We start from the raw sequence: 12,795 nt of genomic DNA, 5'->3' as shown, positions 1-12,795 counted from the left end.
TCAGTCTCCCTGCTCAGTGGGGAGCCTGCTTCTCCCTCTGCCTGCCGCTCCCCCTGCTTGTGCACTCTCTCTCTGTTGAATGAATAAATAAAATCTTTAAGAAAAAATTTTAAAAAAATAAAATCTTAAAAAAAGGAAACTGCAAAAATTTGAAACAGATATTTAAGTAAACATCTATAAAATGCAACATCATACCAACTAGTCAATTGCTGTTTAACACATCATATATAATATAAATAGACTTTTGATGGAATACGGGTGTGCATCGTAGCATGCGTGCCATGCTGTGAGTCAGGGGTTCCGTTAGGACGAGAGCCTAGAGTTTAAAAGGCCATTAGTTACCTTAACAAGAGCCACAGCTTTAAATCATGTATTACAGTGTCTGATGTACACACAACACACACACACACACACACACACATACACACACTGGAGCTGGAGAGGTTCCAACCAATTAAGAACCAAAATCATAAACCAAGCCCCTGGCATGACAACAGCAGTTTTGGATTCAGTCACTTCACAGTGAGGTAGGTTGGAGGCTCTGCACCTTCCACCAACCCGCAGTGCCCAAGCACTCAGTAGGGTTTGGATTCTTACCCCGGTAGCAAAGCCTTCTGGGCACGAGTCACGGAACCCTGCAGCAAGGCACAGGTCTTTCTCAGGAAACCACCACCTCCCCGTGAAAAGCCATTCGGGGCACCTATTTCACAGCTGATGGCTTTGCATTTACCGCTTCTAAAGGAGCACGGCATGTTCCGTTGGCTCTTTCCAGTTCATGGCAAAAGGCAACATTTTAAGGAGGTAGTGGGGGAAGAGGTTGGAGAGGGGCTGAAAGACAAATTCGGTTTCTAAATGTTTGCTAAAGACACTGCATTTATTTGAAAGAAGACACACAAGGAGAGGCACAAATTCTCAGTCTTGTTCCTGGGAGGGAAGGCATCTCCTCGCATCCTGTTCGGTCAGCCTGGGTTGAGATGAGGAGCTCATGCCTGAACACAACCATTGGGATCCTAAGAGAAGTCACTCCACGTCCATGCACCTTTCTCTGTGATCTGAAAAGACATCTGGAGTCATGGGATAAATCTAAACTATCCGTCAATTCCTCTACTTTTTTGGAGGCAAATAAAAGAGAAAAGTTAGGATTTAACAATCCCAAAACATTGACTTTTCCATCAGATCAATCTGTTTTTCAATGTCTGTTTAATATCATGTTAGGATATTGTCTCATTTCCAATGTTTGGTTTTAACAGTGTGGCTCATTCTCGCTATTTTCTGTATTCTAAAGTCTGCTGTGAGTGATTTAAACACAAAATGAAGGATAAAGTGCACCCCCCTCCCCCCAACACACACACACACACACACACACACACAGAGGAAACTGCCCTTGCTTTGTTAATCTACAAGAGACCGGTAAAGACAATCAGGCACAACTATGTGAAGAAATCATTATAGACACAAATATGAGAACAAGCAATGAGAATATAATTAAAATTTGCTGTATGAAAAGAACAATATTCCACCAGGCCACACTATTCTGAGCTAAATTTCTCTGTGTTAGCACAGCGACTCCCCTGTTGACATTTTTGCCCTTAAGGATTTCACCACTTCCTCCAAAGCTGTAACTTTTTTCTCTCTCTCTCTTCCTCCCCCTTCCTATTATTGTCACTAGAGAGTGGGGAATGACAAGTTCAAGAAAATGTTTGCCTTGAGGCCAGAGCGTGTTTCCTTTGCACTTGGATTTCCATTTATTCCACTAAATTTCCTTACAATTAATTTTTAAATGGGCTGAGAGAGTTCATTTCCCAAACAGCTGACAAAAACCGTGTTCCATGAAAGCCAACGAAATGGCACTCAGTGACCATTTTTGCTACTATTATAAAACCCTTACAGTATAAATTCTGACTCTGAATTCTGCACTTTATTACTCTGATATAGTAGTCGGAATATGTTGATACTCCCATGATACCCACCCAGAGCCAGGAACTGGTTTATCTTAATTGCGCGTTAGCCTAAAGCATATTAAATGCAACTTGATTATAAAATGCATTTGAATTGCCACAATAAATTTCTTGGCAAGATTTCCAAACATCAAGTAAAGAAATCCATAATCTCCTAGTCTGGCCCCTTTGCTGACTTGCCAGGTAACTTTGTATAAAGGCTGCTCCCTCTCCATATCCCCTTTTCTCAGCCAATAAACTAGTAATAATAGATTTGTCTAGCACTCAGGAATGGCTGCAAGACACTTCTTTATACTAGGATGGCATTTTGCAAATGGCAAGCTGGCTTTAGGCTAAATATGTCAGAATGATGCTTCCGCACAGGTTGTAGAAGCGGGGTTTTTTTTGTTTTTTTTTTTTAATTTCTCCTTCACAAGCTCATCGGCGTCCTCTATCAATCTCACTCCAGAGCTAACGGTTTAACACTGTATTTACTGCCTCATGTCCAGGTCCGCGTGCCTCCACGCCTTGCCCCACACTGCACTGTCTGTTCTTTCACAGTGCTAACACCGTTCCGGGCACACAGAGCTTAAAGAATATGCACCGGTGGATGGATTGGTTGGCTGGAAGTGGTAAGCCCTGATCTCTAACTGGAGGGGTCTGCGTTAAGCACCGGGCTGAACCTTTCTCAGACACATGCGGTGGGACAGGTCTGCCCCAACCCCTGCACGTTACAGACTGCAAACGTCTTCTTCACCAAGGTGTTTGGGGACAGGACCAAGAAGCAGGAGAGCACTCAGGCCCCCACATCGACCTCCCACACTCGCCCCAGAAGATTTCCGATATAGGACAGGCACCAAAAACATGTGAGAAACAGAGTGAAAAGTTACTCAGCCTTGACCTTTGTCTAAAAACCACTGGAAGAAAGAATGCTGAGTAGAAAAATGGGTCAAAGAAGTTTCATTTTCTTCAATGATGAGAAGCAATGCTCACTACCACCTGGAAATAGAATTCCTTTTTTAAAACAAAGAACTCAAAGTAACACATGTGTGTTATCACCTGCCCTGAACAGTTAGGTACAAGCGTTATCCTCCCCTTAGCACTGGGGCAGAACAGTTCTAAAAAACTTCCCTGCAACCTACTTCCCTACTAGGCAATAAGAGGATGGTATCCAGAACGGTATAGATTGTAAAACTTCCAAATATGTACAACCATGCTAGTCTGCAAGCTCACCAGCTAAATTACAGAAGAGTGAGCTTTTTTTATTGTCCACATAAATAAAGTTATCCCCCTTAAAAAGCATCCCGATAGCCTGAAACAATGGCCAATCTAACAGAACCAGGATTCACAACTTTTTTTTTATTATTTTAAAAGCGGCATCTCGTTGTTGGTTGGTTCGAGCGCCCTCATGTGTCTCAACAGAGTAATGTCACTTAAGGCCTTTCAAAGGGCTCCAGGTAATGACAGATTCAAGGACACACATCCCCTCTCCGTCCTTGTTCCACTTTGTTTCAGGTGCCTCTTGTGAAACTGCAGATTTGCAGGTCGCCCCCTAGGACTACGAATTTGTCCTCCCAGATGTAAAGCGACATCATAACTTATACCTGAAAGAATGGGGAGCCAACGTTCACAGAAGTGGAGGCTAATTTCAACTTGCCTGCTCTGGTCTAAACATGTTCGGTCATCCTGCCTCTTTCTTTTTCCTCCCCCTACCCAGCCTGAGGGGCACTCTAAGCCTGCATACCCCCTCCTCCAAGGTGGTGCTCACACAACTGAAGGACCCAGAGCTACCTCTACAATGAGCAAATCTCAGGAGACCTAGCTCCATCGTCCTCTCTATGACCATGGGCAAGCCATTCTTCTCTTTCTGGGTCCTGGGCTCTTCCTCTGGGAAAAGAGGAGAGCGGGTCTTTTCTCACAGATAAGAGGCATCTGCAGAAATGCCTGGCAGAGAGTAGATAGGCACCCAGTAAATGTTAATTGAATGCAAACCTATAAACTCTATTCCAACCCACTTGACGTATTACATTTCCAGAAAACAGATATTCTTCCTCAAATACAACATTCATGCGTTAAGAACTAGCTTGGGAATTCATGAAGAACAGAAAAAGGTCAAACATTTCTCTGCATTTCCCACAACACCTGACCTAGTGCCAGGCACTCAGTAACCCTCCATAAACCAGTGGGGGTGGCAGGAGTCTGACCCTTTCATATAGTTTCTTTCTTTCTTTGGCAGAGTTTAAAGAAATCAAAGACAAATAAAGAGGCAAAGGTTCACTCAAGACTTTGAGACTGACCACACAGAAAACCTGGTATCTTTATATAGGACGAAAATAATCCCCCCCACTGCACACACACACACACACACACACACACTTCTTCTTCCTTTTCCTTCTCCTTCTTTTTCTTGAGTTTTCTTGAGCACAGCCAGGGTATCATCACCCAGCCTTAGGTGCTGGCAGATTCTCCCACCCACTTCTTTGCACTTTTCCCGCTTGGGGGCAACAGCAAAGCCTCCCCTTCCTTCCCACCCACTGCACCTGGGGCACCTCCAACTCACACAGTCAGGCTGGGGAAGGTTCCTCATCTACCGGAAGTACAGTCAAGTCCTTTGGCCAGGTCAGTCTACTACGTTAACAGAAGCCAGAAAGTGCCTGCCCAACAGACATGCTAGATAATCTTGTCAACCATAAAAGCCATTCCCAATAAATGGGGCGGGAAAAGCTCGGATGTATATTGTCTCCATTATCATTAAACTAGGAGAAAGGTTTTGTTTTTTGTTTTGTTTTTTTTCCCAAGGAGGTTCTTAGAATACTTGATAATTTCCTTTGTATTTAAAATAGCTCTCATTTTTTTTCTTCTCCTCCTTTCTCACTGCTACCATAGTTGTCCGGGACCTTATCGTCACAAACTAATATTACTAACTAGTCTTATAACCTCCATTCTTTTCTTTTTTTTTTTTTTAAACTCCATTCTTTCCTCCTTCCTCCAAACCATCGTAAGTCTGATCAAAAGATCTTCCCCAAACACTAACTTCAGTGCATCCTTTAATAATTCCTAGTCAAGAATGCTAAATGACTCCCTGTTCCTGTTGCTTGCAGGATAAAATTCGAACTCAGAAATCTGCTGCTCAGACTCCTCCATATTCTCTCATACCACTCAGGAGACTTGCAAAAGACCAGACATCACCTCCAGAGTTCCCAAGACTCCTCCATCATTGCTATATCAAAGGCCAAGATAGGAGTAAAATGATTGTGAACATTCAGAGAGCCTTGAGCTACCGTTTAGGTACAAATGCCCAACATAAACTTTACAACTGTTCTTCTTTGGGAAGAAACATTACATTGGGCATTTCTCCTTAGACCCCAGTTCCTTTCTGTGACGTTCCCAAGTGCACTGATGCTCATGCTAGTTACATTCACACCAAAGTGGCTGGCCGCTGTTGGGTTTCTTCAGTCGACAGCTTATCTCCCCTGTGAAACACTTCACACACCCGGCAATGAACCTCCAGGTACATGACAGTCAATGAGTGAAATAAGAGGGAACAATAATAAATCAACATCAGAGAAAAGACAAAACACATCCTGACACTTGTAGGACATTGTGTTTTGGTGGATTCCCCCAGATAATGGGGGAAAGAATGTGGATGGGAGAAATCATCACTCTACACCCTACCAAGCCAGTAGACGAACATGGGGAAAGGCCAACAAGGGAAACAAACAGGGCTGCCTTGAACAATGAGAAACAGCTAAGGAGGTAGAGAATGCTGAGGAACAGAAAGCAAGATCCTCAGGAGGGAAATGCACGCATCTCTCCTCTTGTTCTCCTTCTAGAAGAGAACACTGAACTATTATATTGCATTGCCATCTGTCTACCTCTCCTGCCTAAAGCAAAAAGGACAATCTCTGAGCTTCCCAGATACGAACTTTCTAAAAAAATGAAATAGTCATAGCTTTTTCCCAAATTCTTTCAAAGCAATAACCGCAGTTCACATCCTTCCCACACTGACCCTTCCTTGAAGCCCCTTCCATGAAGCCTTCCCCACATCTCTACCCAGTGTTGACCAGGACCTTCTCTTACCATCCAAGGTCCTGACATCCTGACCCTTCAGGAAACATGACTGAGGTTGACCACCTTTCCAACTTGACTGCAAACTCAACAACAAGAGTCCTTACTTTTCCTTCTCCTGTATCTTTTCTCTGTTACCCTTCCCCACTCAGCCCCCAGCACCCAGCCTAGAGGGTACTTGAGAAATGCCAATACTGTCAGTTAATCTAAATTGAAATGTACTTACTCTTTAATGAAAATGTGAAAATTCCCTTCCTTGCCTTTAGATATTTCCTTTATCCTTTATTTCCTCCATCCTTTTTCTAGCAAACTTCATGCTTCCCAAACAATCCTTTTGTGTAAGTGGGGCGGGGCTAGAATCACTCAGCACGCCCACTCCCCTCACACATACAGAGCTGAGTCTTGGTTTGTGGTTAGTAGAGTTGGCATTCTTTCCTCAACCTTTGAAGATTTGGGGATCTAAACTAAAACCACTGTCTCTGTTTCTTTGCAAGATCATCTTGCTCCTGTGTCTGTGACTCTCCAATGGCCCTTTCTTATTTATGTCCTAAAATTTTGTAAAGGTTTTCTTGCTTAATCCCTTCACTTCACTCCAGTCCTTAATGCAATGCCCACTTTTTTTTATTTTACCCTGATAAGTCCTCTCCTGGATCATCAGCCTCCTTCACAAGCTGGGGACATACCTCAGTGTTGCCAACTTATAAGGAAATACGAGCTTCTACACTAGGCATGATTTCTGATGCCACTGTTAATTTCCCCATTAAGTCTACAGCTTATCAGTCTTCTCTCCTACACATTCTGGTCTTTTCCTACTCCTTCTTCCCAGTCCTGCCTGCCCCCATACTCCCTCCCCGCCCCCAAGAAATGAACTGGTTTACCTAGCAGGTTTAGTCTTGCTTTGGCCAGCTTATTGTTTCAATGTGATTATGACGTCCGGGGGCTTGAAAACACAGTTTGTTAATTTCCAGGCATTCCCAATGTCTCTCTGTTGAGCCTGGAGGTGTGCATGTGTGTACCTATGGTAGCTAACACTCCTAGAGTTTGCAATCTTGCCGGTGACTAAAAAGATGGACTCGAGGTTAATTTGTGTTACTGGAGAACCATAGTTTTAGAGATGTAAGTAATTCTAGATTCCAACGTGGGCATTTCTCAGATTTGGAAACAGAGGCAGAACAAGGTAAAAGGACTTGACCACGGTCATAGAGCAAGTCAATAGAGGAATTGGGGCCACAGCTCAGAGCCGTCCTATCCCAGTCCATCAGGGCCCTTCCACTCACATATGTCCCTCCTCAGGGGCTCATATATGTGAGTGAGAACTCCGGATGCCCAGATGCAACCAGAGTGCATCACAGACCCATATGTATGAATCAACGAGATGGGGACAGTGTTGTGCATGTAGCTTACAACACAGACAGTATGCTGGAAAAATCAGACCAAAACTGCTATAAAGAGGTTAAATTAGAATCCAAAGAGACCACATTCCCCATCCTGCCGATGCTGCCCCCCCCACCCCCGGTGCCAGTAGCTCATTAAAAAAAAAAAAAATGGATCTCCCAAAGCACCTTGTTGAGATTTTCATATGATTTTCCTTTAGTTCAATCAATACACAGTCATCCCTTAATTCCGTGAAAATAGCTTTTCACACGTCCATGCACACACTGTCACACACACATGTAAAACATTGGCAGCAGGTACTTTTAATTTGCTGGAAAATATTTCTAAGAAGTCAAACAGCTCCAGCCCAATGAGCGTGCCCTCCGATTGGCTAGCCAGACCAGTTGAGGGACCTGATTGGTCCCTGATCCTAAGGACCGATAAGAACGGCTATAAAATCCCTGGGTGCAGCTCTTGGGCCCCCAGTTTGCAAAAGCCAGAGGTGCAAGAAACAGCCACTGCAGCAGGAGCAGCAAAAGCGTCAGCAGGAGCAGCATCAGCGGCAACAAAAAACCCTCATCAAATCCTCACCTAGGCTCTCAGTGTATCCAGATCCACATCTTCACTCAAGCCGGGAGAGGGAAAGAGGAAAGGGGGGGAGGAAAAAAAAAAAACCCAACAACTTAGCGGAAACTTCTCAGAGAATGCTCCAAAACTCAGCAGTGCTTCTGGTGCTGGTGATCAGTGCTTCTGCAACCCATGAGGCGGAGCAGAATGATTCTGTGAGCCCCAGGAAATCCCGGGTGGCAGCTCAGAACTCAGGTAAGCGGCAAACCCAGGACCGGTTTCTCCCCCAAAGAGCTGTCCTCATTTGCCTCTTGCTTTTGCAACTGTGTCTGTGACGGCTGATCTTGATAATAAATGTGCTTCATGCCTGATGGCAATAAACTGCCAGTGTAATCCAATAGCCTTAGGAAGTGGAGCTCCTTTGTTTAATAAATTGCATGCAACTAACGAAGAAGCTGGGCGCTCTGCTGAGGGTATTTCATTGCATAAGCCTAGCCTGATTGCCTGAAATCTGGCACGTACCCTCTTGGGGGGGGGGGGGGGGGGGGGGGGGGGGAAAGGCTTGAATGTTGGCATGCTTCAAAGCGCTCTCTATACTTTCCAGAAGCTGAAGCTGATCTTAAGGTGAGACATGATTTGTCAGATGCTGCTCCCCTTCCTTCACCCTTAAGACCCCATAACTGGACTTCCCTGCCCCTTCAGAGAGCACACAGAAAGCTCCCTCTGCAGACAGATGGACGAAACCGTAGCCCTCAAGTCTGACAAATCCCGGGCAGATGCAGAGAAAACCCTACACATCCCACCCCTGACACTGCTCCTTCTCCTCCTCCCGGCTTCCTCGTGCTTCATTAGGCTGCCCGTGCAGCCCCAGGCCAGAGGGACCCTCAAAAAAGAGTATTTGTGAAACGTAGCAGCAGTTTCTTCAAGGGGAAGGTGTCACTCTGGTTCTGACTCCCGGGGCAGTTAATTGTGTATTATCTTGGCCTCTAGAGGACAAGAGTCCCTAGGAAGCCGGTACTAACACCTCTGCCTTTTGACTTCACTTGTCCGGCTTGCTCCTCTAACATTGCTGCCCCCACTCCCCCAACTGTCAGCCGAGATGAGATCGCAGGTGTCCAAATGCTGCAGACAACCCTCCCCTGCGAAGAGCACAGGTCCCTGCCTAGAGGAGGGCTTTGCTTCACTTCCTTTTGTACTTAGTTGCTATAGAAATGCAGTGATTCACAATTCGAGCTTGCCTAAAACAATAGCAACCCTAATGCATATTAAAACTGCTTAAAGCAAAGTTATAATTTGAACCCGTGGAAATATATAATTAGGGAAATGACTTGTAACATCCCAGAGGCTGCGGGTGGTGGGAGGGGGAGGGGAAGCCTAACCGAACCACGCTTTTGATCTCAGAGGAGAATCCTATGGTATGAAGGCTGCAGATCATTTCTTGCCGAGCTGCTTGCCAGAACACCCCCCTTCTGAAGGAGAGAAATTACTTTTATGGGAGATCTTATCCAGAATGTAGAAAGCCTCATGCAAGTTCTTTGCGGTTTTTCTTCCAGTCTTGCACAAGGGGTGCCTTGGCCTTGTTATTCCACACCTGTGTTTCTCTTTTAAAAAAGAAATGGCTTTTAATATGAGAGAGATTATGCATACCTCTAAGCACTGTCCTATGGTGGGGGTTGGGATGAAACATGAATGGACCAGATCCCTTTCTGCCAATGGGAAGGTAAGTTAAAAGCCCTAAATCGGAAGGGTCTCCAGATGAACTCCGGGCAAAGTCTTCTCTGCCATTTAGGCTAAAATTCCATTCTTATTACTCTGGAGTGCATTTTCGGAAGCCAAATGGACTCCCTGGCCCTTCCATCGCCTCCTGTCTTCCCATGCTTTCGGGCTCTAAGGGATGCCCTTTGATGCTACAGAGCTGCTTCAAGCACTTGCATTCCGCAGATTCTGGCCTTACTTCTCCAGCCACCAACATTGTATGTAATGGTGAGACCAAGAGGGAAAACTCACGCCCTCCCTCTCCTTCCAGGTGCTCTTGCTCTTACAAGCCAAGAGATCTGCCTGCCCCACTCTTTCCACTCCTACCCCCTCTGAATGGGTCCCTCTACTGGCCCCATCGCAGACATCTAAGATATGCTCTTCTGATCCCTTGTCCTTGATTCTTGCCACCTTGACCCCTTTGAATCACCGTCACCATTTGACCCAGACTGCATGGATTCGTCTCTTTCAGCTGAAGTGGTTCGCTGCCTCAACAGTGCGCTGCAGGTCGGCTGTGGGGCTTTTGCATGCCTGGAAAACTCCACCTGTGACACAGATGGGATGTACGACATCTGTAAATCCTTCTTGTACAGCGCTGCTAAATTTGACACTCAGGTAATAAGATCTTGACCTTGACCCATGCCTCCCACGGGCTGCTTGTCTTTAACACCCTGTTAGACTATTGTTCTTGGGAGCCAGTCCCGTAGGGAAGCTGCTCTGCTTCTCAGCGTCCTCAGCGTAAATTCTCAGCTCCGGCGTGTGCACGCACACGCACGCACGGGCACACATGCGCACACACGCAATTTTGGCCAGAAAGTCGGTTCTGTACAGGACACTCCCCACCCATTCTAATGCACGAACGTACCATACTGACAGAGGCTGTCTTATAACGGAGGGGTGACGAGCAGAAAATCTTTACCTCTTCAAGAGGAAATAAAAACGTACTTCGAACAAAGAAGTTCTCCTCACTGTATGACCTAGCATACTAGCTTGTGAGTTATCAAAGTCTCAATCCCAAGAAGACAAAGCCATTTCACAGCTATTTTTAAGCTGCGGGGTGGTGGATTATGGTTCATCTCTTTTTTTCCCCTGTCTCGTTATTTCTGTGGAGCTCAATTCCGAAGGTAGGCAAAGAGAGTGGGGACATTTTTTTTATCCTGGTCGCGGCGTACAATTTTCTCACTGCGAGGACATGCAGATGGCCATGAGACAGTGCCAAGGCAAGCCCCCTTAAGTTCCACATGCTGTATGCCCTGTTCTCTCTGGTCAGCTCGAGCTAAAGCTTCTCCCCCTTACCCCTTGCCTGACAGGGAAAAGCATTTGTCAAAGAGAGCTTAAAGTGCATCGCCAATGGGGTCACCTCCAAGGTCTTCCTTGCCATTCGGAGGTGCTCCACTTTCCAGAGGATGATTGCTGAGGTGCAAGAGGAGTGCTACAGCAAGCTGAACGTGTGCAGCGTCGCCAAGCGGAACCCCGAAGCCATCACCGAGGTCGTCCAGCTCCCCAATCACTTCTCCAACAGGTACAGAATGAGTCCGCTTTTCTGCAATGGTGTGGGGGGAGGGGGGGAGGCGGGGCTTTGGCAGAGCCAGACACAGAAGGGGGTTAATTGCCACAGTCATGATCTTATTTTAGCTTGCAGCCTTCCCAGCTTTTGCAGGAAAAAAAAATATGTTTGTGATTGGTTGTGACAGCTTAAGCAGCCTGGATTTTTTTTTCTCACTGTTATAGAAAAAGTTTTTCCATGCAGCTAATAGAAAGCTTCATCTGCAGCATCCTTGGGTGCATTTTCGTTGTCAGTTTCTCACCATAAGCATGAAGGGAATTGGGAAGTTTATGGAAACAAGATTGTAAGACCTCAGATTTGGCTGAAATTACGGCTATGCACGGTACAATTGGTCATTATTAAAACCCTGGTCAAATGTCATAATGCAGACTTTTAAATCTGCATGTATTCTGAGTCGGTCCCAAGCCCAAGCACGTATTTCAGTAGGTGGCCCAGAGTAAGCCATGTCACTTCACTGGGACTTGGATTTCCTTTGTGAAAAGTGAAATGGCTGGACAAGATGACTCCCATGTTCCCTCCCAGTCCTATGTTATTCCTTTCTCTAATCCAAGATTTCCCGCAATGGTGTTCTGGTGACTGCTCAGTCACATTCTCATCTCAGTATTCTCACATGACCCAAAGCCCCTGAACTAGTCATACCTGAGCACCAGCCTCTCTGTGCCTCTGGCTATGGTCTTTGCCAGCCAGGAGAGGGCTGACATCTCATTCCACGATCTACAAGGTTTCCCAGCAAGACCTGGGCTTTCCCCCATCTGTGATGAAGTTAAGAGAGGTGTCCATGGGGCTGGAGTGGAGGTATGACAGGTACAGTGGTGGCGGGACAAGTTCAGCCTACTGTGATGCCCTGCAGCCTAAAACTTGATTCCCAGTCCTGACGCGCTAGGATCCTTTGACTCTCCGGACAAATCTGCACTGACTGACAAAGATCAGTCATATTGCATGTTACCCAACCACCTGAGAGCTAACACAGGCTTCCCTGGTTAATTTCCTACCAGGTGCTGCCACCCTTCTTCCAACAGTGGCAACAGCCCACTCCTCCCGGGGCTGACCAGTGATTGAGTCAGGCACACATGTGCAACTGGAAGACAGGAAAAGTAGCTCTTCCTTAGGGAAATGCCTCCTTAGGGAAATGCCCCTGACATTAAAACTTTGTGAAATTTCTGATCCACACTTACCTACACATTAAGTGCTCTTCAGAACCTCATGTCAATTTATAAATTTGTTGGTTCAGTACTTGGAAGTGACAACGGGTCCTAACTGATTTCCTCAGAATAAGAAAATCAAATCCAGCATTTATGTCAAATGGCCTATCTCTTTATATTGACCTTGTTCTTAAAATTCTCCTAAGAAGAATCTGGTTACACCTGAAGAGGAAAAAAAACAAAACAAAACAAAAAACCAACCCTGGCTAATTGTTGGAGACTCCCTTCACCATAAGGAAAAAAAAAAAAAAGGATTCTTAGCAGACGGGTTAAGGACAAAGTATATATTTGTGTGGTAGTAACTGGGGGGCAGGGGTATGGTGGC

The 12,795-nt window shown here is 45.6% G+C and overlaps 1 protein-coding gene across 2 annotated transcripts in view; it reads left to right on the top strand.

Moving 5' to 3' along the window:
* The first annotated feature begins 7,905 nt into the window (after window positions 1-7,905).
* STC1 (stanniocalcin 1) overlaps window positions 7,906-12,795 on the top strand; it is an 11,082-nt gene continuing 6,192 nt past the window's right edge. Inside the window, exons 1-3 of one of the 2 annotated variants that reach the window (XM_021698868.2) lie at window positions 7,906-8,201; window positions 10,174-10,316; window positions 11,012-11,223. In XM_021698868.2, the coding sequence (XP_021554543.1) occupies window positions 8,084-8,201; window positions 10,174-10,316; window positions 11,012-11,223 (473 nt within the window). In that variant the 5' untranslated portion in view covers window positions 7,906-8,083. The remainder of the gene's footprint in view (window positions 8,202-10,173; window positions 10,317-11,011; window positions 11,224-12,795) is intronic. The other variant, XM_021698869.2, reaches the window with a different exon arrangement.

This window comes from Neomonachus schauinslandi, chromosome 2 (genome assembly GCF_002201575.2).
Source record: "Neomonachus schauinslandi chromosome 2, ASM220157v2, whole genome shotgun sequence".
Classification (NCBI taxonomy): Eukaryota; Metazoa; Chordata; class Mammalia; order Carnivora; family Phocidae; genus Neomonachus; species Neomonachus schauinslandi.
Note: the sequence above shows the minus strand (reverse complement) of the source record. Positions and strands in the feature narration are given on the sequence as shown.